The sequence below is a fragment of the Teleopsis dalmanni genome, chromosome X, assembly GCF_002237135.1.
Source record: "Teleopsis dalmanni isolate 2A chromosome X, ASM223713v2, whole genome shotgun sequence".
In the NCBI taxonomy this organism is placed as follows: Eukaryota; Metazoa; Arthropoda; class Insecta; order Diptera; family Diopsidae; genus Teleopsis; species Teleopsis dalmanni.
Window position 1 is genome coordinate 54,148,701 of NC_051848.1, and position 24,275 is coordinate 54,172,975.

At 28.8% G+C, this 24,275-nt stretch overlaps 1 protein-coding gene across 1 annotated transcript; it reads right to left on the reverse strand.

The window, feature by feature from the left end:
- Positions 1–3,021: 3,021 nt before the first annotated feature.
- LOC119661887 (adenylate cyclase type 3) lies at positions 3,022–24,038 on the reverse strand. Its single transcript, XM_038071391.1, has 19 exons — positions 23,623–24,038; positions 13,388–13,589; positions 13,149–13,308; positions 12,818–13,086; positions 11,731–11,842; positions 11,524–11,651; positions 11,256–11,414; positions 10,041–10,179; positions 9,542–9,744; positions 9,296–9,454; positions 9,029–9,233; positions 8,697–8,940; positions 8,566–8,638; positions 7,185–7,260; positions 6,124–6,349; positions 5,963–6,045; positions 5,554–5,901; positions 3,642–3,749; positions 3,022–3,566 (listed from the first exon to the last, which is right to left on the reverse strand). Exons 1-19 carry the CDS (start codon positions 23,906–23,908, stop codon positions 3,285–3,287), a joined length of 3,462 nt encoding a protein of 1,153 aa, XP_037927319.1. The 5' UTR covers positions 23,909–24,038; the 3' UTR covers positions 3,022–3,284.
- Between the last annotated feature and the right edge of the window lie 237 nt (positions 24,039–24,275).

Here is a 24,275-nt window from a genome sequence, read left to right on the forward strand (position 1 = left end):
TTGTAATATGACAGTAAATTCATTACTAATATGTTAGTTGTTTCTAATGATTCGTTGAAAGATTTTTTTTTTTTAGTTTCTATGTGTACTATAGATTTTTTCTATATTTGGCTATCAGCATTCATTTATTTGTGATATATATATATATGTATGTATATATATATTATATAGTAAAATTATTATATGTAGACTTTGTTAGTTTTTATTCATAATTCATAATTCTAATTTAAACTAAACTAGTCTACTATATGTTCTATATGTTATATACTAAGTATTGTTCTGATGAAATTCTTGGAAGTGTGGTGGGATACGAGTTTTATCTAACAAATATTTAAATAATTTTTATTTCACCATGATTTTTGAATATCGCACACAATTTTCAATTTTCAAATTTTCAAATAAAATAAATTCAACATAAATTATTAGGGTTATCTTAATAGTTTAATAACAATATTTTTGAGTTGCTTAACGAGTGGATTAATAACACACACACATAACAAATTACTTATACTCGTATATTATATAGTCTTAAATAATTTTAGTTCAATTTCTCAAAATAACAAGTTGAATTTTCTATATAACACAGTCATTAGATTAATTAAAATAGTACTAAATATAATCATGGCAAATAAGTATTTAATTTAATGTTATGAATATTCAGACCGAACTCGGTAAAATAATTTATATTAATTTATCGATCTGTTTTCTTATAATGATTTTTATATATTTTTTAATCTGGCTATAGGTCCCTTTTTGTTAAACAATTCAATATAGATTCAATATAGTGCAATATAAACGATAGAATAAAGAGGATGACGTAGATATGGTTTTAGTAATATTAATTTATGTTAGATCGTAATCCTGATGATGACTCTCAAGAAGAGTCGAAATTTAACATAAAGGGACCTATAGCCAGATTAAAAAATATATAAAAACCATTATAATTCACATTATTTAACTCTTAACTATACAATACACTCGTATAAAATTATAAGGTACAAGGAAATTTCGTAAAATATATATTTTTTTATATAAATTTAATTTAATTTAAGCTATAATTTAAGAAAAAATGTTCTATAAATTTATGTACTTATTTATATATGTTTATGTACATATTTAGTTAAAAAAGGTACTCAATAATTTTTTTATAACAAGATACAAATACAATGTAAAGCGTTTATAACATATTAATAATAAATAAAAATAATTTAAAAATCTATGAATTCATTTAAATTTTTGAAATCCACAAAACTTGTTACTACTGCATATTGAATTTAAAATATATTTTCAAGGGAAAATTTTTAAAACAATATGTGTACACCTATTAAATGAAAAAAAAAAATATCGCATTCTACTAATAGTTTGTTCTGACAATTGTACTTAACTTATTTTCGGGCTTATCTCAGTAAACGTGTAGGGTTTAATCACATCTGCTTTTTTTCTAAGGTATAAGCTTCCCCAATTCCTGGCCCTTTATCTAAATGCTACCCTTCGCGTATCTCTTATAATCCCATTCTACAATCGTGGTAACAATAACAAGAACTAACTTACTTTCTCCATTCACTTGTATTCAGTTTTGCTTTGATCATATTTTTTGTCTAAATACTAAACCTTCTGTATTCTAATATCTTCCTTTAATTTGATTACTGGAATGGGGTTTAACCATTTGACTTTTACTTTCCATTTGCATCACTTTTCTGTCGAATATCGGTGTTTATGAGTATCATATGAAAAGAGTATAAATCATTATAACTGCTGTCAGCAGTACGTATGAATCAAGGGGTTTCGGATATACCAAAAAAAGAGTCAGAATGCATATAAATGAAACACATTCAATAATTCGAGCATGATTCGAGTGTTCGACTACTCATTACAGTTCTCTGATGCTCACAACCTTCAGTGGAAGAACAACTGCAACTAAAGTTTTTCCTTGAGGTAACCGAAGTTAACATGGATGTCGATAAATGATTATAATTAACAGAATAATAGCTATATATTGATATATTAAAAGTCGATAAATCGTTAGTCGATAAATAGCTGTATATCTGATGATATATGGCGGGAAACTAATCTATTTTAATTTGTACAAAATAATTTGTAATGGTTTTAAAAAACAAAATTTATATCTGAACAAATATAATTAAACTGTTAAAATATTTAATACATACTTGTAAAGTTCAAAATCGACAATTTACAGTTTTATGTTCTTTGGACGATATATGATCTGCTTAGTTCAAAAAATTGATCAGTTCAAAGTTTCATTAAAATTGTTGCATTGTAAATTCCAAAGGAAAATATTTTTTATAAACCCATTAAACCTCATTGTGTAAACTTCAACCCGTTATTGCTCGAGACCCATATGTCTAAATTAACTTGAAGCGGTTTAAAAATTCAAAAAGAGAAGAAAAAAAACACTTCAGTGTTATTAATGGAATGTTTTAGCAGTACAATAATAATCTTAAGTAATTACATCAACGTATTTATATATAATCATATTATCAGAAGACGAACATTCTATATAGATATTACTTACAAAATGCGACAACATTTCTTAAAAGCAACGTTTTAATTTAAATATATACATGTCTATATATATGTAATCTCGAGAAAACATGGCACTGTTATATTATATAGAAGTTACCTGATTCTAGTATATGATTCTGATTCTAGTATAAAGAAATTCAATATGCAATAGTACAAAGATCAACATATATCTCTGCAAGAATATTTAAAATACAAAAGAAATTCAGATAATGTATTAATTGTATACAGTTTGATAATTTTCTATATTAGAATATATTATAACACCTTACAGATTAAAAACAAATTCAGGTAGTTGGGTAAAAATTTAGTTAGGGGTTTAAAATTTAAAAAAGTATTAACATAAATTTGAGCAATACTTTTTTACGTATATTTCTTAATATAAAAAGTTTTATTATACAAATTATGTATATACTATGTATATATATATATATATCATAAAATAATTACAAAAAAAAATTTTTTTCAATTCCCTAAATTATATTAGAATCTATTAGCGCTACACATAGAAAATTAAGCCCTAAGACAAATTATATACTAATTAATATCTTCTATGAATTTTGGTTGAAGTATTTTTTTTAAGGATAAATAAATAGTTTTTTCTTAAAAATTACTTTTCCAATACTCAGCTTAATGCCGTTTTAATCCTTATATGTTCACAATTTGTCAAAAGGACTTACGTTCATTATATGTAATAATGGGATAATGCAATGGGATTTTTGTCTAAGTTAAAATTAAACAATCTAATGTAGTAATGCATTTGTTTCATTGTCAATAGAAGTCTTGTAATCTAATGAGCTGCCTCCATTCGTTTGTGGAGTTAGTAATGAAGCTTTAATATCTTCCTCTGATTCTTCTGATTTTGAATAGTTTTCTTTATGTATTATAATATTTTGTATCTGATTAATATCAGTTTCATTAATTTTACTTATGCGTGGTGTCGGTGGTGAGCCACTATACTGGCTACGTTTGTCATTTGGTGAGAGTTTAGTATGTCCGCCATAGCCACTTTTGTCCGATTTACCCTTGGTCAAAAGTAGTTATAAAATAATTATATATAAACATATATAAATGAAAAACAGAATTAGAAAAAAACTTACAATTAAATAATATGTCATTAATTGACCCTTTCCTTTAACGCTAACCAAGCCGCGTTGCTGAAATGTGTAACCAAATTCCTGCAATATGTTGCATGTTTCTTCAGTGACCTAAGAGATTAACAAAGTCATGTGTTAGTTTGTTAAGAAAGTAATTAAAAACATAAATTATATATATATATATAACTGATTAAAACAATTATGCTATACATTTAGTATATAGACATACATATACATATATGCAAAATATATAGGATTAGGCGATTGAAGTGTTACCAACTACAGACACAGGTATATCTGAAAATATCTCCCACTCATATTCCAAAATGAGCACAATGTAAAGTCTTACAAGTTCTAAAAGTCACAAGATCTTACCTCAAAGCAACAAAAAATTAGACTTGAAAGAGCAAAGGAGTTGTTACGTTTGCACAAACATGGCGAATTTCCAAACATTGTTGTCTCTGATGAGAAAAATTTCCCCATTGAGGAGTTCATAAACTCTCAAAAAAATTGGTGATTGTTTACTTAACTGAATGCACTGTCGTTCACTGTCATTTGTGAGTACGACTGGGCACCCGAAGTAATTTAATTTTCCATCTCAAGTAATAATATGGTCAGCTGTGATCGCCGAAGAACGCTCTCCAATCGTTTTCATCCAGCCTGGTGTAAAGTCAATGTGACTTATCATCGGAAAAGTGTTTTGGAAGTTGCTTTAAAGCTACGGGCATACAAACCTTTCGGTCGTAGACCATGGACTTTTCAACAAGTCTCGGCACCCTAAAGCTCATGTGAACCAAGAATGGTTACAAAATCATGTTACACACTTCATTTCGTTCGCACAATGGCTTTCGAATGAGCCAGATGCAAAGCTGGAGATTAAGTTGAGGACTAATAAATATGCCAGTATGGATGCGCTAAAAAAGCCATTGTTCAGGAATGGAACCATGTACCGGAAGATCACATGCGTAAAGCATGCAATTCATTTTTTAACCGTTTGAAGGTCATAGTCAAAGCAAAAGGTGGTTACATCGAGCTAGAGCGAATGAATCGGTTGAATGAATGGTTGCTTGAATAAGTAACACTTCAATCGCTTAACCCTGTATATGTACTTTCAATTTAGTTTACCTATTAATTGCTTTACAATTAAGTTTTTGAAAGAAAAATGTCGCAACTGTTCCGACATTCCAGTTGGTTACCGGATTAAGTAGTTGATTCCTTGCTATAATTATTAACAGACTTTTCTCTTAAGCTTAAGTTGCTGAAAATTTACTAAACAGTTTATTTTAACCTGTGTTACCATTTCAACAAACTAGGTAAGTGGAGGAATATTACCTATACCTAAAAGTTGATAATATTTCTAGTTACAATCTCTTAGACTATTTGATTTTTACATATGTCAGAAAGAAAATACTGGGGCAGAAGCCTTAATCCTCGATTAATTAGGAAATCCTCAATAAGGAACATTTTGACCTTATTTCAAAAGGTTTAGTGGCTTCTATTCGATTAAAATCGGTTGCTAGCACAAAAGATTCAAGAGCGTTGAGCTCACTCACTCTTATAAATGATATTGTCATGCATGTTCATTTCAATGCAATGGGATTGTCAAAAGCTATAGAATATTGTGTCTAAATAAAAGGCAATAAGATTTCTAGTTACAATTTCAGTGACTATCGGATTTTGATATTGATGAGGTGGAGATAACTAACACATAACCTTCTATCTCCAGTGTGTTAGAAAATCTATTACTAGAACCAGTTTAACTTTTAATTAATAGATTGTGTGTTTACTACTCAGTTAAGTTTAATTATTAACACAAATGATGCACTATATTCACAGTGCACTGCTACATTGGAACGCTAGAACCCTGTATCATCTTCTATTATTTCTATTTCTCAACTACCATGTTTTGACGTACCTGTATAGCTCCAGCTTTACCAGTACTCTCCATACGTGAGGCTACATTTACTGTATTACCCCATATATCATAATGCGGTTTACGTGCACCGATAACACCAGCTGTTATAGGTCCATGATTAATACCCATTTTAAGCACAAAATGATTAAATGATTGTTCATTAATGCCTTGTAAAGCATTTTTCAATTCCAAAGCAAATTCAACCAATACAGATAGATGAGCCCAACGTTTTGTTATCGGATCATCTGGATGTGATATACGATTTATATTAATACCACTTGCTGCCATATATGTGGAACCAATTGTTTTAATTTTTATTATGTCTTGAAACTGTGGAAGCTCTAACAACTGTAAAAAAATAAATAATATTTTAATCAATTTCTTACTTTTTGTAATATATTTTATTTACCGCATCAAAATCAGAAATAACTTCATTTAAAAATCTTAAACACTCAAGTCCTTGATTGTTCACAGTTTCTTCAGAATAAAAATCTAAAAATTTTACGTATATTAATATAATATATATATAAATACATATATATAAATTTATATACAAACTTAAGTACCTACCCGAAAAATTTGGCATGCTTGCAAATAGTACACCGACCTCTGCATAACTTTGGGAATATAAGTCATCATGGGATCGTTTAGTGTTTTTCATAAAATGCTCAGCTACATGTACAGGAAGTACATTATAGACTAAAGCCTCGTTTCTTTGACGCATATCGGTTGCCATATCTTTTTGCTCAGCTACTTCAGTTTTCCATTTGAAGATAACACGATCCTCACGATCCATCTAATTGTCAAATCAAGAAAAAATTGATTTAATTGATTTAAAAATGTATGTATTTTAAAATTATAGAAGATTTAAAACTTTTACGTCTAATATAATATTCAATAAACTATGAGATATAATATATATATATATATATATAAAAAGAATATTAAATTTTTATTTTATTTTCCATTTTGTTAGAACAATGCAATCAAACCCAATGAACTACAATCAAATTTAAACTATATAAAACTGATGGCAATATTACCTAATGAAACTTGATTTTATTGCTTATGAGGTGTGGGAATATAAAGAACTATTGCTAGATCCTTCTAATGACTTAACAGTCTTTCACATCTCAAATTCCAGTCATAGGTGATAACACTGATAATATTGGAAAATGGGTGCTGTGGTCTTCAGAAAAAACTACACGTGTGGCAAGTGGTGTTTAAATAGTTTAAACGCTCAAATTCTAGAAAAATAGCTGATCGGCTAAATGTATTGAAATTAACTATGCATTTAATACTCAAGACCCGACTCAAACATGTTATAATTAGTCAAACGACCAATTGTTGAATACCGTCTTCTTTAATTAAAAAACATATCCAATTGAATATTATTTGATATTTTTGGAACGTCGCTTCAACTTTAACGCGATTGTCTATCTTGTTTGGATAACCAAACATTTCGGTGTGAAATATAGTGAATGTTTTAATAATATTCCGCTCCATAACAAAAACCACATTCCAATCGATCATGACTGAGAAAATAAACCCATTTCGACAGATAAATGACTTCCATGATCTTGCATATTTTACATATTTTAATTATAAGAATATATATCTAAATTTCTTACATGACGTGCGAAAAAGGACAGTGCTACAGTCACCACCACCAATGTTCCAGACGCGCAAAAACTTGACATCATTGCACTGAAAAGAAACAATATATATATGAGGCTATCATTTCAATTTAATTATTAAAAATCACATTAAATTAAAGGTACATTAGAGTGTTACATTAAAAATATTATTTTATTTATTATGGTTCATTATCACCCTAATGCTCTCATTACTTGATAGGTATAACCAAAATTATAAAATATGAAAAATAAATATAAATGTATATATATATAAATATCTCATGAATAACAAGTTTTATAACATAATACGGTCCCATCTCATCAAAAATTTTAGTTTGATGAGTAGATATCCCTTTTTGATGACATTTTGACAGTGATTTATAGATTTAAAATTTTTATTACCTTCTTTTAATAAATGTATGAATACATTTGAAGTAATTAAATTCAAGTGAGAGGTTACACAACCTAACCCCTGACATCTCAGCCTACAGCACCCTCCACGCAGACTTCGTCCAAGCCTTACGTTATAAACCCTTCCATTATCTGGGAATTCGACTCTTCCATCATACTTCTCTTTCACCGCGGCCCTCTTTCATCCTGGTCACAGAGTCTACCACTAGCTTTACCTCCACACCTGCTTAATACCCCACCCCCTTCATCAATCTCCAGTCCACCTTATTCATGGCCATCCTTTCTAGCTTACATAAACCTAGCCTGCTAGGTATTAAGGCACTTGCTCTAATGTCTCTCTCTTTATTACTGGAATCAAATTTCCACATTGTTGTGAAATCTTTTCATACTGAGGGTTTCAATGCTTTCTAACATACCTACTGGAAAAAAAAATTCAACTGAGAAAATAATTTCGTTTAATGCAAATTGTTCTTGCTATTAGTGGTTTGTTCTGTACTGAATGTAGCAGTAAAGGAAATACGTTTTAAGTTAGACTTACTTTATTAGTTATAAGTAAATAATGTGCCATATATATATATATAACACAAGTCAATTACACTAATGATTTGTATTTTTTAAACATCTTAACAGCGGCACTTCAAACTGCTCCGCTACGAGGCTTATTCTCTAGATCTCATCTCAAGAATCATTATTAAACGTAAATTTGAGACAGATCAGTGTAGAAAAAAATCTAAAAAGGTCAAAAAAGTAATTGCAGAAACAGACAAAAAGCAGAAAGCATTAAGGCCTTTAATAAATTATTACATAAAACAGGATAGAGCAGCTATGAACACAACATAATGTTTGTAATAGAGTTAAAGGACAATACATTGACAAATAAAACCCAGTATTTGTAAAAATATATGTTTTTATATGTCAGAACAAAATCTATTGTCTTACCATATATATCATATAATATACTTACGATGTTTTGGCTAAGTGATCTTCAAACGCATATAAATCATTCATTATGAACATATTCCAATAACAATGTAATGCTATGAATAAATTATTGTAATATATGCGATTTACAATATATATATGTAGGATTCTTACCAGCAATGATTAGCATAAGCACTATTTTCGTGACGTGTGTTAACTGTGCGATAACTGCTATAGAGATTAATATTAAAACAGCAAAATTGCTCATATAGGATGGATAAACTATAAAATCGCTTTCTAAAGTACTATCTTCCAAGGGTTCATTTACAGATTCAGTTACTGAAAAACCAACGGTGGTAACATTGAATTCTCCTTCGGTCACTATGTGCTCCGTTTTCACAAAGGCGAGAAAAAAGTACTAAAAGAGGAAAAAAAATTGTTTTATTAATTAAGAAAGTAGAAATGTAATCATTATCTTATTTTTAAAACTATTACGCAGAACTCACCATATCGATTACATTACTTAGACCCAGTGTAACAGCTATTATTATTGCCGCCAACTCCCGCACAAATGTTATATCGTTAAATCGTTTACTAATGCTAACAAAGAACTCTGGCGCATCTTCTGGAAAACTTTCCGCAATCGAAATAAAAACCAACATAAAAATGGGTATTATTGGTGCAGATATATTAACAAAATGTAATGGAGATCTATAAAAGTAACCAAATCATGTTTTTGGCAAATTATGTCTTACGGAAATTTTCTACTTTACCTTGGCAATACTATAAAAGAATATACGATATCAACGCATTGTACTAGTAGAGCTGCAATAAGTGGCACAGATGAGTAGGGCTCTCTATAAGCTGCGTAAGCGATTTCTAAATTTTTATTTTTAAATTTTAAAAATAGTGTAGTATTTTGTGACAAATTTCTATAAAGAAAAAATTATAATAAAAGCATAATTATTATTCGTAAAAAAATCATTTATGGTTGGGATTAAATTGTAATTGGGTCTTACTCATGACCGTCCCTGGCGACCAATTCTTCTTCAAGTCGTTGTTTAAAAACTGTTTGTTTGTCCAAAATTTCAACTTCTGTCTCAATTTCGTCATTTTTTAAATTTTTTCCATTTGAACTTTTTAAAAGTTCTTCGTCTAAAGTTTCCTGATCGTTGTCAATGTCTTGGGATTCGATGGTTTTTTTAGCACAAGGAGATGCGAACTATAATCACAAAATAATATAATAAATGTGTTAACATCAACAATATCTTTTGTTCCAACAAAACGATTATAAAGAAAACACTTTTAAAAAAATATAATTGCAAAATTGATATTTTATATATTATATATTATACATTATATATTATATATTATATATTATATATTATATATTATATATTATATATTATATATTATTATATTATATTATATATATATATTATATATATTATATATTATATATTATCCCATGGGATAATATATAAGTGCTTTTCAAAAAATATATTGTATAATACTTACCGGTTTTAATACTTTTGTTATAAAATATGTTTTTAAGCCCGCAATGCGTAACGCTTCCTCTCTTTTTTCTCCGTAAGCCGGTTCTACTTCGAACTCTCCAGTCAAAAATGCAAGTGTTTTATCAGAAATGTGAACTCGCCTAAAATAAAGATATTTATAATATAACTATTAACGAATTTTACATGTTTCTAAAATAAACAGATTATATTATTTAAACTTTAACTATAAATATAATTTTGAACTACTTAAAAGGTACGAGTAAGAGTGCAGGTACTGCAATATCTTTTAAAAACAAATCTATCCCTTTTTGTTCTTTTGTTAACACTTGCAAATATGTACAAGATTTTCTTTCAGTAGGTAATCAAGAAGCTGATAATTAGTCTGTCAACTAAAAACATATTGATACATAGAAGCAAATCAGAAGTATTTATGTTAATATCTCTCTTTACATGGCATAGTACATGACATAGTACACCTGTTGCGTTTATGTCCAGGCTTCTCTGGAATCTGGTTTAAACTTTTGGGAGCCGGTTCTTTAACACACTCAGCGATATCTCCAGCATTAGCATTGGTCAGGCTCTCGCTTTTATAAATGCTTCTGGCTGGATTGAACTAGACCATTCTTCAACCCATTAATATAAAGAATTTTGGAATCAAAACGGCTTTATTAGCTAATTGAGGAGGATTCGTTCCTCCCTCCACTTCACCTAACCTAACCTAACACCATATTTTTATTAAGTATAGACTTACGCCTGATCAGTGTTTATAAATTATTTATGTATATATTTAAAATCGATGTTCAGTATAAAAGTATTTTTAAATTACTACCTTACTTCTGAGTCAGTAGTTTTGTTAATAAAAATAACTTTTGATATATTTAATAAACAAATGCCTAACACTATCCAACAACCACCAATCCAACCTCAAAAACACACTGTTTCTGTCATTGCCAAAAATAGATATAATCGGAACGTCACCAATTATATCGGAACGTCACAGGAAAATATGTTGTCGATGGGTTTTTGTTTGAATGACATTGTGCATGTATGTCACATTGCTAGAAAAATCAATAAGATATAAAACCCAGTAATCGCTAACTATATTATCTACAGAAATAGAGCTATGGAGTGAATAATTACTGTGTTCATTTGCAATTTCAGACCTCTTTAAAAATATTGTATAATATTATTTAATTAGCGGATCTTATAAACATACCCAGCTTTTCCACTTGATTCCATTTTATTTGCTAATTCAACGTCCTTTGAATAAACATCAAATTGCCATTGTCGTTGTCCTAATATACCAGCAAGTACAGCACCAGTATGGATGCCCACTCGCATATCAACAGGTGAATTCGTTTTTTGTTGAACATATCTGATATATAACACATTTTAATATTAACTTTAAATACTAAAATTAATTGAATAATAAAGAGAATAATAAAAAATATATTTAAAAAAAATAAATTTTCATTTTAACTTACTTAATTGCTTTCACCATGGATAGGCCCATGTGCACACATAGTACTGCATGATCGGGTCTCTCATCTGGTGCACCGCTAATACAATAGTAGCAATCACCCAAAATTTTTATTCTTAATTGTTGATATTTCTGTAATTGTATTTAAAGTTAGATATTAATATATTATAATAATTTTTTAAATAATATAGCGATCAATTATAATATTTACCTCTGCAAGTCGATCAAAACGGGCAAATAACTCATTCAACATTTTGACCAAATCCTGAGCACTATAAGTGGAAGATATAGCAGTGAAGCCCACAATATCCGCATAAAGTATGCTATAAATTTTAAGAAATATTATTATAAATTATATTAATCATAAATTATAATGAAATAACTATGTGTAATAAGAATAATGTGGTAAATATAAATTATCGTTCAATTACTGCAATTATTATTAATATATAAAGTGATGAACAATTGAACTGTAATTTTTAAAACCATTGAATTTCTAAATCGAAGATTGAATTTTATTATTTTATTTTATTCAGAGCACCTTTCAAAACTTTGGTGTTATCTTTAACACTATGATCCAAAAATACCAAAAATGTCAACCGTTATGTCACCTAAACTATCACAAAAGGTAGTTTGTGACTTTTGTTTAGCCATTCAAATGTACTGACTTAGATAAATCAAGATCGTTAGGTATTAAGCCTTTTGATCAAATCTGTCTCCAATAATTACTGGATTGAAATGCGGTAGAAATCTTTTCCATACACTCCTATGAGATGGTTTTAGTGAGTTGAAGCCATTCAAATGTTTCAATTTTCATATAATCTCTCTGTTAAATAAACTTCTTCGTTTTATTTGTCTAATAATTGAAGAAATCTTTAACTCAGAAAGTTTTTTTCTTGAACTTTCCGAACCACTTTTACTTTAGATGCAGATTTTTCCGATCACAATCATTGTGTTTAGATAGTTTGGTTATAACGTGATATGATGCAATAACTCGAGACATTTAACATTTATTCACATAAAGAAGTTCAAGTGTTTTAATAATAGTCATTTGTGAACTTCCGCTTTAAAATAGAAGAAAAATAGAATTTGTTTCCAAACAACTAAGATAAAATGAGTTGTAAGCCAAATATGGACTCAATGTTGCCACCACTTCGAAAGTTATAGCAATTCAAAATTACTTACAGTTCAATTCGATCACTCTGTATATAGCCATATATATTTAATACAAGTATTTAATATAGCATATTATAATTTTATATTTGTTCTTTTATATATATTGTATTTAAAATATTTACCTAACATTTTCATGACGGCTCATATAAATCTTTTTAAAAGGCTCAGAACTAGTTGAACCAAGATCTTGTCGCATTTTCACAGCAACATGTTTCGGTAATACTGACAATAATAATCTTTCTTGCTCCGCTGACTGTTCTTCTATAACCATTTTAACCTCTAAACTTTTTTTGGCTTCTACAAATGTTCGTTTCTGTTTAGCTTCGCCCATAAAATAATATAATAGTCCAATAACTGCTGCAGTGAGTATTAGTACCGCATTAGCCAATATCTATTTTTAAACATATTTTTTAATAAAAAAATTTTAAAAATGGATATTATAATAAAATGAACCTGTTCTATCAGCATTGGATCTCTTCTACTGGCAATTAGAAGAGCTCCTAAATAAAAAATAACAGTACCAATGCCAAAAAGACAACCTGTATATAACAACGTCACTGGGAGGGTAACATATATAAGGAAATTCATTAAAATCGCCCAACCAAGTGCATCTCTATGAAATTTAAAAGAATAAAAACATAAAATAATATACATATGACATTTATATAGTATACAAAAATTCAAGAACTTACCTGGGTGATACGGATTCTTGTAATAGTATATAAAGTACCAAATGAATAATACACACCGTCCATAACACATGTGGTGCATAAGGTATAAAGATATTTATTAGTCTTTGTAGACCTGTTGACGAATCGGGCTTGGATAATAAGTAATTAAGATGTAGCAATATACATATAAGCAAGTTAATGCAGAACACAACCATTGTAACAACTGCAATATTAAAAAGTTTGGAAATAGTCAATATGTTTTAATAAAAGTTAAGAACAGAAAAAAAATTTAAATACATTTATTTATTTACTGATAAAACATAGAAGAGTTTTTTAAAGTTGGAGTAACCAGACTACTAGTTATAATGTGAAGCTCGCCGACAATATTGTTATTATTGTAGGCTTCATCAGAGATATATTGATAGTGATAAATGGGGATGAAGAGTATTATATCTAATGTGAACCAAGATCCTGGAACCTTGTAAACTGGTTTTGAAAAAGCCACATGTCACTTTGGCTTCAGTTTGTGGGAGAGTTTGAACACACTTTAATAAGAGATAAATAATCTCGTAATTAGTAACGTCTTTGTAATTTGAACCTAGTGAGGGTCCAATCAGTTATAGCTAGGTGATTCATTTTCTTGTTGAAAAGTCGTTATTAGAGGTCTGTTAAAAATTAGATAGCTTTTAAATTGGTGCATCGAAAAAAATGATGCGTCGAATGTGAAATAAAAAAAAAGTAATTTAATCATTTACACTCTAGAGTGGTAAGAGTCCCTCTAGATTGGGAATGTGTACACAAAATGTGTACACTGTAGGTTTTTCCCTTGACATCTGGTATTTAAGATCCGCTTAAATAATATATTAAAATTTAAAAATTGAAATTTTAAAGTATTAAAAAATTTTGCTTTATTTCTAGAGACACAAATTTGTTGTTGATCGAAATATATTATATATTATATTATATATTAAATAAATGGATAACCATTTTTAAATATTAAAATAAAATTTTAAACCACTTTTAAATATTTCTTAAAATCAACCGTTTTAAAAAAACCGTTTTGATAAATATTTTAAAAACCCCTTTTTTTTAAAAAAGAATAGGTGAGGAATTTGGAGAAATTAGAGAAGGATTAGTAGTAACAAGTTTACTGCAGATATGAAATTCGTCTCTTATACTAAAAAAATTTTTTACTAACCGTTTAAAGTTTTGATTTTTAAACTTTAAGCCATTATTTACAGACACGCTGATATCTAGGGGAAAAAAGGATTACAAATTTAAGCTCAGCGGCCTCAAGTTAACCTTAAACCGTTATAATAAAAAAAATAATCCAGAGTCGCAAAGTGATATCATTAGTACAAATGAATGTGAAGTGTGTTTCACAAAGATACCTCGCATAGGTAAAGGTAGGATCAAACTTTATCAAATAAATAACAAAATCTATTCGAAAAGGCTAGAAGTTATTAAGTTTATTTTAAAATTTATATAGCTTGGGTTTCAAACTTTATATGAAATTTTGGAGTGAATTTTAATCGTCTGGTGGGCGATAGTAGAAAATATATCAATAATCGCTTGCTCCAGAACCGAAGCAGCTATAAAATATATAAAAAATGCAAAATAAATCGTCAACTATATCCCAATAAACTAGGTATCGAGATGAAGATGTGTAGACAGTTACTGCGTTACAATGAAACTAGCAAAAATAAATGGACTCAAAATTTTTGCCACTAAACAAAAAGCATTTATAGGGTTCAGTAAATTTGAAACAGCAATTTAAAAAACTGTTTGTCAGTGTTGGATTTAATGCTTAGAATAATACGAATATCGTGTAGTAAATATATCTACAGAATTAAGTTATTCATCCACTTATTTAACAAAATATAGTTAATCAACCTTAAGTAGAGTTTGAAAGAATTTCAGCTGTTAAAACCAAAATATATAACTTCTTTCACTTCTATATGAAACCAATCGGAACAGGCGTTCTTTTTCGATTAAACAACTTTAACACTAACTGATTATATAGATTTTCTATGGTATATTATATATTACCATATATTGATACTTTAGAATTTTATAACAGTGCTTTATAGTGATAAGATTTTTAATTAAATTACACTAGCTTACAAATAATTAAAAGATTTTTTTTCCAATGACGAGAACTACTTCTTTCAACGATTTTCAATGTGATGGGACTGCCACAGAAATATTAAAAAATAAATTTTTTTGATTGGTGTTAAAGACTGTTGTAATACAAACATTTTGAGGGATTTAACATGAAAATCGAATAAAAATTTTTAAAGTTATACGCCATTTTCCAAATTTGCCCAAAATAGTGGTTTTTATCAACAAGTCAAACCAATACAGAAAAATCTTTATTTCGAAATTTTCGTGAAAAATTTAGAAGGCAAATCAAATTGAACAAATTTTATTCAAAAATAAAATATTTATATTATTAAATATTAAAATATTGCATTTCAATATAGATGCATAACATATATTAGGCATTTTGGATTTACCATGGCTAATCAAGATAAGCCGTGGACTCCTGATGGAGTGTACTCAACCTATAACGACACTTTCTCGCTGTCGTTATATAAATTATCGTTATAATAAATTATTTAATTATTTATATAATATATATTATATATCCATATTTTCTTATTTATATATTTTATTGTTTAGTATGAAGTTTCATCTTTAATTTGATATGCAATATTCTATGCAGTAAATTTACCAAAAAAAAAGTTATAGGGGTGTATGTGGGGGCATATCTTGAGAAAAATCAAAATAACGGGTTTTCAATATAACGGGAAAACGACTCTCAAGAAAAAAAAACAATGATTTTCGAGTCCTACGGAAAATTTCAATATAGAAAATGTAAGTCTCCTCTTTAAAACTATTTGGCTGTAAACTAGTCTTCGAATTTTAACATCAAATTTTTTGGTTCAACCCGCCCGCAGTATGAACACCTAGTCTTTAAAATAATTTAAACTATTATAACTATGTCTCTAACCGATATCGTTGAGTTAATACATAAATTAAATCTTATTGCCAACTAGTGCAACCAATCTAACCATAGTGAATACCGTAAAACGTTATTATTTATATTGATTAAAATAATTAAAATAAAAAATAATTAAAATAAAAAAAAAAAACTGCTAAAATATGCGAACATAAAAGTCAAGTACGGCTTTTGGTCAGTTGGTTAAGGAGCGCTGACTCCGAGCTATAAATTTGGCAGTGCACGAGTTCAATTTCTAATACTTACAGTCTCAAAAATTATTTACGAATAATTAAGTATAAGAATTATTCCCAAGACCAGACCACTGATGATGGGTATATGGCAATTCTCGAAACAGCTGTATGATCAGCCAAAAATTCAATTAATTAAAATAATATAAAATGAATTTTTGTTGTTGTAGCTCACTACTGTTCGAAAAACCTCTTTTTAAAATAATACAATGAATTAGTTTCTAAAATAACTATAAAAAAAGGCAGCAATTTTTATTATTCCCAAGACCAGACCACTGATGATGGGTATATGGCAATACTCGAAACAGCTGTATGATCAGCCAAAAATTCAATTAATTAAAATAATATAAAATGAATTTTTGTTGTTGTAGCTCACTACTGTTCGAAAAACCTCTTTTTAAAATAATACGATGAATTAGTTTCTAAAATAACTATAAAAAAAGGCAGCAATTTTTATTCTGATAAGATTCCCTTTAAAATTTTTACTATAAATCTAATCATTTAAGACTGTATTCGGTCCCAAAAAGTCATTTATTATTCTTTACTAACGTAAACATTCACGAAAACTTGTCAATAAAATTTAAACATCCTTTGAGCAAAATTTAATAAAAGCGTATTTAAATGGAATTCAAAAGTGGAATAGAAAAACACGATTTTCTGTTTGCTCCTTTCAATCCATTAGAAATAGAGGAAATAGAGTGCAATTATTAACTGTTGAAGATAGATGACGGTCTTGGAGGAAGTAACTTACACAGCCAATAACCATACAAAATGTGAAAGCAACAAAAATTAAAAATTCGAAAACTTGGAAAATGAATTTATTTCAGGAAAAGACCAGAAACTCATAAATTCAGTTCGTTTTTATAAATTTGAAAAAGAGTAGGTGAAATGTTCTACGTGTGTACAAATGCAGGATACGGCACGTTCTTTAGAAACTATTGAGGGAATTTAATTACAGTATTTCTTCCACAGCTTCGTTTCCTTTCACCACTAGGGAGACGCTGTTTTTAATTTCAATACCTGTTGTCACTTGTTTATAGATAGAAAAATGAATAAAAAATCCAACTACACTAAAATTCAATTCCAAGGATTGGATGCCGTAGTGAAATTATAAATTTTAAATGATAAAATTAATTTGTTTTATATATTATTTAAAAATTAACTTGTCTTATTAAATTAATTGCAATAAATTTATTTATGTTGGATATATTAGTCATTCTCTCTTTGATCCATGAGCACTCTGATTTCATTTTCATCAGAATTTCTATTTCTTATACCATATAGTGACAAATCGGATTGTTTATACTGATATACTAGGTGGATTGATAAATACCCGGCATTAGTAATAAAATACATTTTTTTTTGGAAAATTACATTTTATGCTTCAATATAGTCCTCTTTACTTAGCGATATCTCTCCAGCATTAGCCAGATTCTTACCTCTGGCTGATTCTACTTTGATCCTCTATCTACTACCCACTATTACGAGATTTTTTGTGGATTCAAAATGGCTTTCCTTTCGTCCTCCCTACACCACAACTAACTAACTAATAGTCCTCTTTTCGCTCGACACACCGAGTCCAACAAACTTTCAATGTTTGGTTACTTACTATTTCACTTCATCATTTGATGAAGATGGTCCCGGGAATCATCTTTTCAAGTTTGGAACCAGTTAATAGTTACTGGGAGCCAAATCTGGAGAATATTGTGGTTGAGGCTGATATTCAGTAATTCAACAGTAATTCAATTAATTTTGCCATGGTTTTCATTGACGTGTGCGTAGAGCAAGGGTGTTATTCTGCAAAATAAAATTTTTGTTTTCGACAAATGTGGTCGTTTTTTCTTGATTTCCTCATTTAATCGATATACAATAGTTGTCTGCTGTTATTGTTTTTCCTTTTTCATTTTTCCAAATAGTCTATGAATATTATTTTAATTCTACTTGAATCCCAAAATACGGAAGACAAAACTTTCTCCCGTTGATTATTGAGTTCTCGTGATTTGGGAACACTAACCCTGGATTCTACCCATTCTCTGGCTTGTTGTTTTCCCTCAGGTATGAAGTATTGGATGCATGTTTCATTAATTGTCACTACTCGACTCTACTCGCTTACAGTCAGTTAGATTGTGCATAAATATTTCCAAACAATGTTTTTTATTACGAAATCACTGTCGTTGTCGGTTTTGCTCAATTGTGAGCAAACGCGGCACCCATACCCATCTTGTCGAAACCTTTCTCATACTCAAATATTCATGTAAAATATTCTATACACTTTCAATTTAATTTTTAGATCATCCAACACAATATCTTGAATTTTTTCAATGTTTTTTTTTTGCAGTTATTACCTCTTTTGCACGACTCGGGCGATCTTCATCTAAAACGTTTGTACAACTACGTTTAAATGGGAGAATTTTATTACAAAACGATATTCTATTTATTCCATTTTATAAAAAATCACACGAGATATAATTAATTTTGATCTAGTCTTGCCATCTGTTGTGAAGACAGATAATTGTTAATTGTTAATTCTTTCGGTATAACCATACAAACATTCTACGTCGTTCTAGAACTTAGAATGTCTTACTCTTGGAAATTAAAGATCTAATTATTTAGGTAGCATTTATCATATTAAGACAAAAGTAAGGTTTATTTATTTATTTATTTATGTGAAAAAGTTGTACAAAATCCTAGGCAAATAGACTTCAAGATTGATCCGATCAAACAATATCTAAAGGATAGAACCCGCGTTATCGAACCTCAGATTAGTTACAGGCGCCTCGGGGAGGTATGCAGATCTGAGGTCAATTATTGCTTAGTCTGATGAAGTGATAAACAATGACCCAGTCAAGGCGTAAAGAGGGATTTTGAAGATACCTCGAGTTAATAGTGAGTAAAGTGCTCACGTCTACTGGCTCAAATACCTTCAACAAAATAATAGAATTTAAATATTTTTGATTAATATTTAGTTTTATATATATTACACATCTTTCTAATAGCATCTTTTTGAGGTCTGAAAATAAGTAGGAGTCATTGAGGACCAGACTTACAGTCAACTTAGTCAACTTTTTATAAGTTTTTCGCTTGATGAGTTTCTATTTAAATAATAACTAAATTTGTAAAAACTAATTAAAATGAGAATTTGACAGCATTTATAAACACAGCGATGAATCTATTTAAATACTTTTAAAACCTAATTGAGATTAAACTAAAATCTAGTAGCATTTATAAACAAAACCCCAAACTACTAAAATAGTTGGATTTACTAGTTCGTTTCAAAAACTGATTTGTCTAGCTTTTAACTTCTAAACTCTTTGGCTTAGAATTTCTAATGCTAATTTTTCGAATATTGATTAGAATTAATTACCCTAAAAACATTAAGGTTTTAGTCAGGTTTTAAGGTTCTGAACCCATTAAAACTAAAATACTAAAACTTAAAACTAAAAGAAAACGAAAATAAAAGAATTTTAACTACATATGGGTCGTCCTTTTATAAATCGGATGGATTTTGACAAAAAATGATTTCATCACCTCCGAATTGACTGAATTCTATATAAAAATGAAACTTTTCAGGACGTTATTGTTCTCAGAAGTATTTTTATTAATTAATATAAATTAGATTCCTCTCATCTCTATTTTTAAATCACGAATTTAAAATGACCAATTAAAAATGTATCTACAATGCTAATTGTCAAAACCCCATGGGTCCATATCTCCTAGGAAAAAAATTTCAATATTTTTTAAAAAGAGCTTATAAAAAAAAAATATAGCCAAACCGGAGATGATGAGGTGAAAAAGATATACGATTTGTGAAACAATGACCCATATACAATATGCATCAAGATTACATATATAATGTTTAGTATAACAAAACAAATAATAGCAGTTTTCAGAGTCAAGTAAATCACGTTTGCAGAGGACCTCAAAGCAATCATTCTAAACAAAAAACCTAGAGAATTGATGGACTATAAGCAAAAATAGTAATGAATTGTATAGTACTCGTATTATATTGAACTATGACTGTCTATATCTATCTATTCAAAATACAGTGAGCGAACTAATGGCGCTACTTAAAGTAGGTAAAAAACACCTATACGGCCTATAGTAAAATATTTTAAATCTTTTACAATATGTTATACGAGTATTTATAGCTGACTTATTTGCACGCATATGAATTAAATACTACTTGTAATTATAATATAATTATAGAAAAATATATTCTTTATGGATAGTATTTCAATGTTCTATTATCGATAATAAATAATTAAAAATAATCGATAAAACATACATTTGAAATGTGACGGAATATTTTAGAAGGTTAAATTACCTATCACAAATAGAAATCAATAATCTATTTACAAGTACAAGGCGATTAAAAATTCATATATTATTTGAACAATTTAAATTTTATGCAAAATATTTTAACGTTATAAATTATTTAACTTATTATAATTATTTGCATCTTTCGTATTACTGTAAGTAATAGGTACATTAAATTTGTTAAGATAATTATTGTAAAGTAATGGCGATGGCTTCGAAAATCATATAAATCACTAATGTGCTTATCGGGATAACCAGACGATTAATTATTTCCTTGCTAATGAGCAAAGCTATGGGAATAAAAGTATTGGCAAGGCAATAGTACAGCCACTACAATATTTTGCAGTACATACATTCAAAATATCTACCTCTCTGTTATTGAATACTCATCAATTAAAAATAAGAGAACTTTCTAAGGTTGAGACCATTTTTCATGTCCACACTTGGAAAACAACTGTATGAAGGTTTAGACATAAAAAAGAATTTTCGCAAGTCTGGTGTCTCATTTATTAATCCCAAACCTAAAATTTGATTGCTTCAATATTTCAAAGACTATTCTAGGACGATATGGATTCATAATTGTTGATGAAATGTGAAAACACTACTATATATATATATATATATATATACATAAAACAGTGAATTTAAAATGGTCAAGGATAATGTTTTATAGAAAAACAAGAGCGTGTCGCCAAGATAGGTGCCAAAGGCCAAATCGATGACTAACTTTTGAACATGATAATGTGCAGACAGTAATAACTAACAATTGAAACCAGATTCCGGATTTGATGATATTTTTTGGAAATTGTACAGCTCTTTATTTACTTTATTATTTGAATAATCTTTTCTATTTCGAAAATATGAAATTACGGTAATACATAATCACAGTTGTATACCATATATCCATATCGGTTTCAAGATTTATTCATGTGTTTTAGATTGACAGTTTGGGTTTATAGCAACTAAGATTACTTATATTCTTTAATCTTTCGATTGCACTTGTCTACTTCTAAAACAACAATTTATCGCATTTTAACAAAGCATTTAGGCTACTGAAAAGTAGCCACAACTTAATCAACATATGTGGATTGACGACCTAAATTTGCTCTCATCAAACAACTATTTGGATAAGAATTGTATTGATACTGTGAATTCCTTTAGAACTATGTCATACAGAGTGTTATAGTCACGTCAAATCAGAAGTTGTTATTGTTTTCAATGTAAATCAATAAATTGAAAATGAGAGTATGAGAGATATTATAATTAAAATTTAGTCACGATGACGAGGCTTTCTGTCTCCTGTCACGTTGGTCAAAAACAGTGTTGCTCAGTAATAAATGTCATGTAAATGTAAATATATATATATACAAATATATATGTAAGCATATCCATATAAAAATAATTACTTTTTGCATTTAGACACAAAAAAAATTACCAAAATAATAGTAAAATTAGGAAATTGACAAATTTGATATGACTCTCTGTATAACATGCCTTTTGATAATAACCATTCATCATATGACTGTCTATATAATTTGGCCCATACGTAACTGATTTGATATAATACCATCTACACCTTTTCGAAACAATGTATTTCATGATAAAGGAAAAGTATGTTTGGATGTAGACTCCATCTAAACGGCGTGTGTCGAGATCTTGAAGTACTTTCACTTTAGTGGTGACAACCTTCAGTTTTAAAATTTAGACAGTACATCAGTATAGAATCTATTTAAGCTACACATGTAATAGCTGCACTATTATATCCAATAATATATTTATCAATTAAAGGACAGTATTTCAAGATATAGAAGCCATCCAAAAGATTTGTATTGACATCATGAAATGCTATTATTTTAGGTGCAATAACTCCTTTTATATTACCTCAAATTTTTTAAAACTTAGTTAGCACATCGTGGCTATAAATACCTAGGTGTTGTGTTTAGCAAGAACAATCTATCAATGACTACATTAAAAGATTGAGTACAAGCTGGAAATAAAGCCTATTATGGATTAAAACGTCTAATTACAAGTAATCCGATAGTGTATGTCTTGATTGAGGGACTTGTATTAACATCCTGAAATGCTGTCATTTTAGGTGCAATAACTTATTTTTATATCCTCACATTTATTAAACTTAGACAGCACATTAGTGAAGAATCCGACTCATGCATGTAATAGATGAACCATTACATCCGACAGTTTAATTCTTGATGAAGAGAAAGTTTTTTTTGGATACAGATACAAGCTAATAGGCTTGTATCAACTTTCTGAAGTACTAACACTTAATGTACAATAACTCCACAGTATACCTCGAAATATTTTAAAATCTAGATAGTACATCAGTGAATACTTCGACCCACACATGAAATACTTCAAATTGCTATTATTAAGAGTAATCCTATTTATATTAGAATATAATTTGTATAAGAAACTTTTTTTGTTTTAAATAATTTTATGAATAATGCAAACAATTTAGCATTGATAATTTAATTAAAAATAAATGAAACTAATTTTTTTTTCAATACTGTGCCTTATAAGATTGTGAGCATTCGTAATTGAATTAGCAAGACTTGAAACAAGTTATTTCGTTGTTCCAATACAGAATGCAAAAGATGTTAGATACAAAAATTTTAATATACATACATAACCTAATTAAAATCATAAAAACAATTTCATATATTACTTACAAAGTGCCTCTAAGCATTGTCCTTGTGGAATAATAAGTAACCAAATATTGAATAATAAGGATGCTATGAGGAACCATTTCAGACCACCGCGCCGTTGCTTTATGGAATAAGTATGGTATAATTTTTTCAGTACAGACAATGGCAGTTGTACTGAATTGCTGGGAGGACCGACAACAACATCATCCTCGACAATCATCAGAGATTTCCGTTTACTACCAGCCCGACTATTGGCATGGCCATGCTGTACACCATTCTCAATGTTGTCTGTATGCATCAACTCAGTCATGACGAATTATAAACACATCAAAAATTTTTTATTTAATATTTGATTATTTTATTTATACATATGTATGTATGTATATATGTATGTATATCGATAAGCCAAAAAAGCAATTAGGATCTCGGACCCAATTGCAATGTCGCTTGACGCAGTTGAATATGCATATGTTATATATATATATGTATATATTTATTTTAGTTTTGTATTCGTCTTTTCACCACCGCACCGCACCGCACCGAAGCATTCCACACATACCACATTCAACAGTACTTTTATGTTTTAAAACAAATAAAATAACAAGTATCCGTTAACAAGGAATACATGACTATAATTCATCGGAAATTAGATTCGTTGCTGCAATGCGTTGGAAACT

Excerpts from the sequence above, each read along its gene's own strand:
- LOC119661887 (XM_038071391.1), bottom strand. The coding sequence starts at position 23,908 with ATGACTGAGTTGATGCATACAGACAACATTGAGAATGGTGTACAGCAT. Across the intron at positions 11,843-12,817 it reads AGCCGTCATGAAAATGTTAG|CATACTTTATGCGGATATTG; the intron begins GTAAATATTTTA and ends TAAAATTTATAG. Across the intron at positions 6,046-6,123 it reads AAGCATGCCAAATTTTTCGG|ATTTTTATTCTGAAGAAACT; the intron begins GTAGGTACTTAA and ends TAAAATTTTTAG.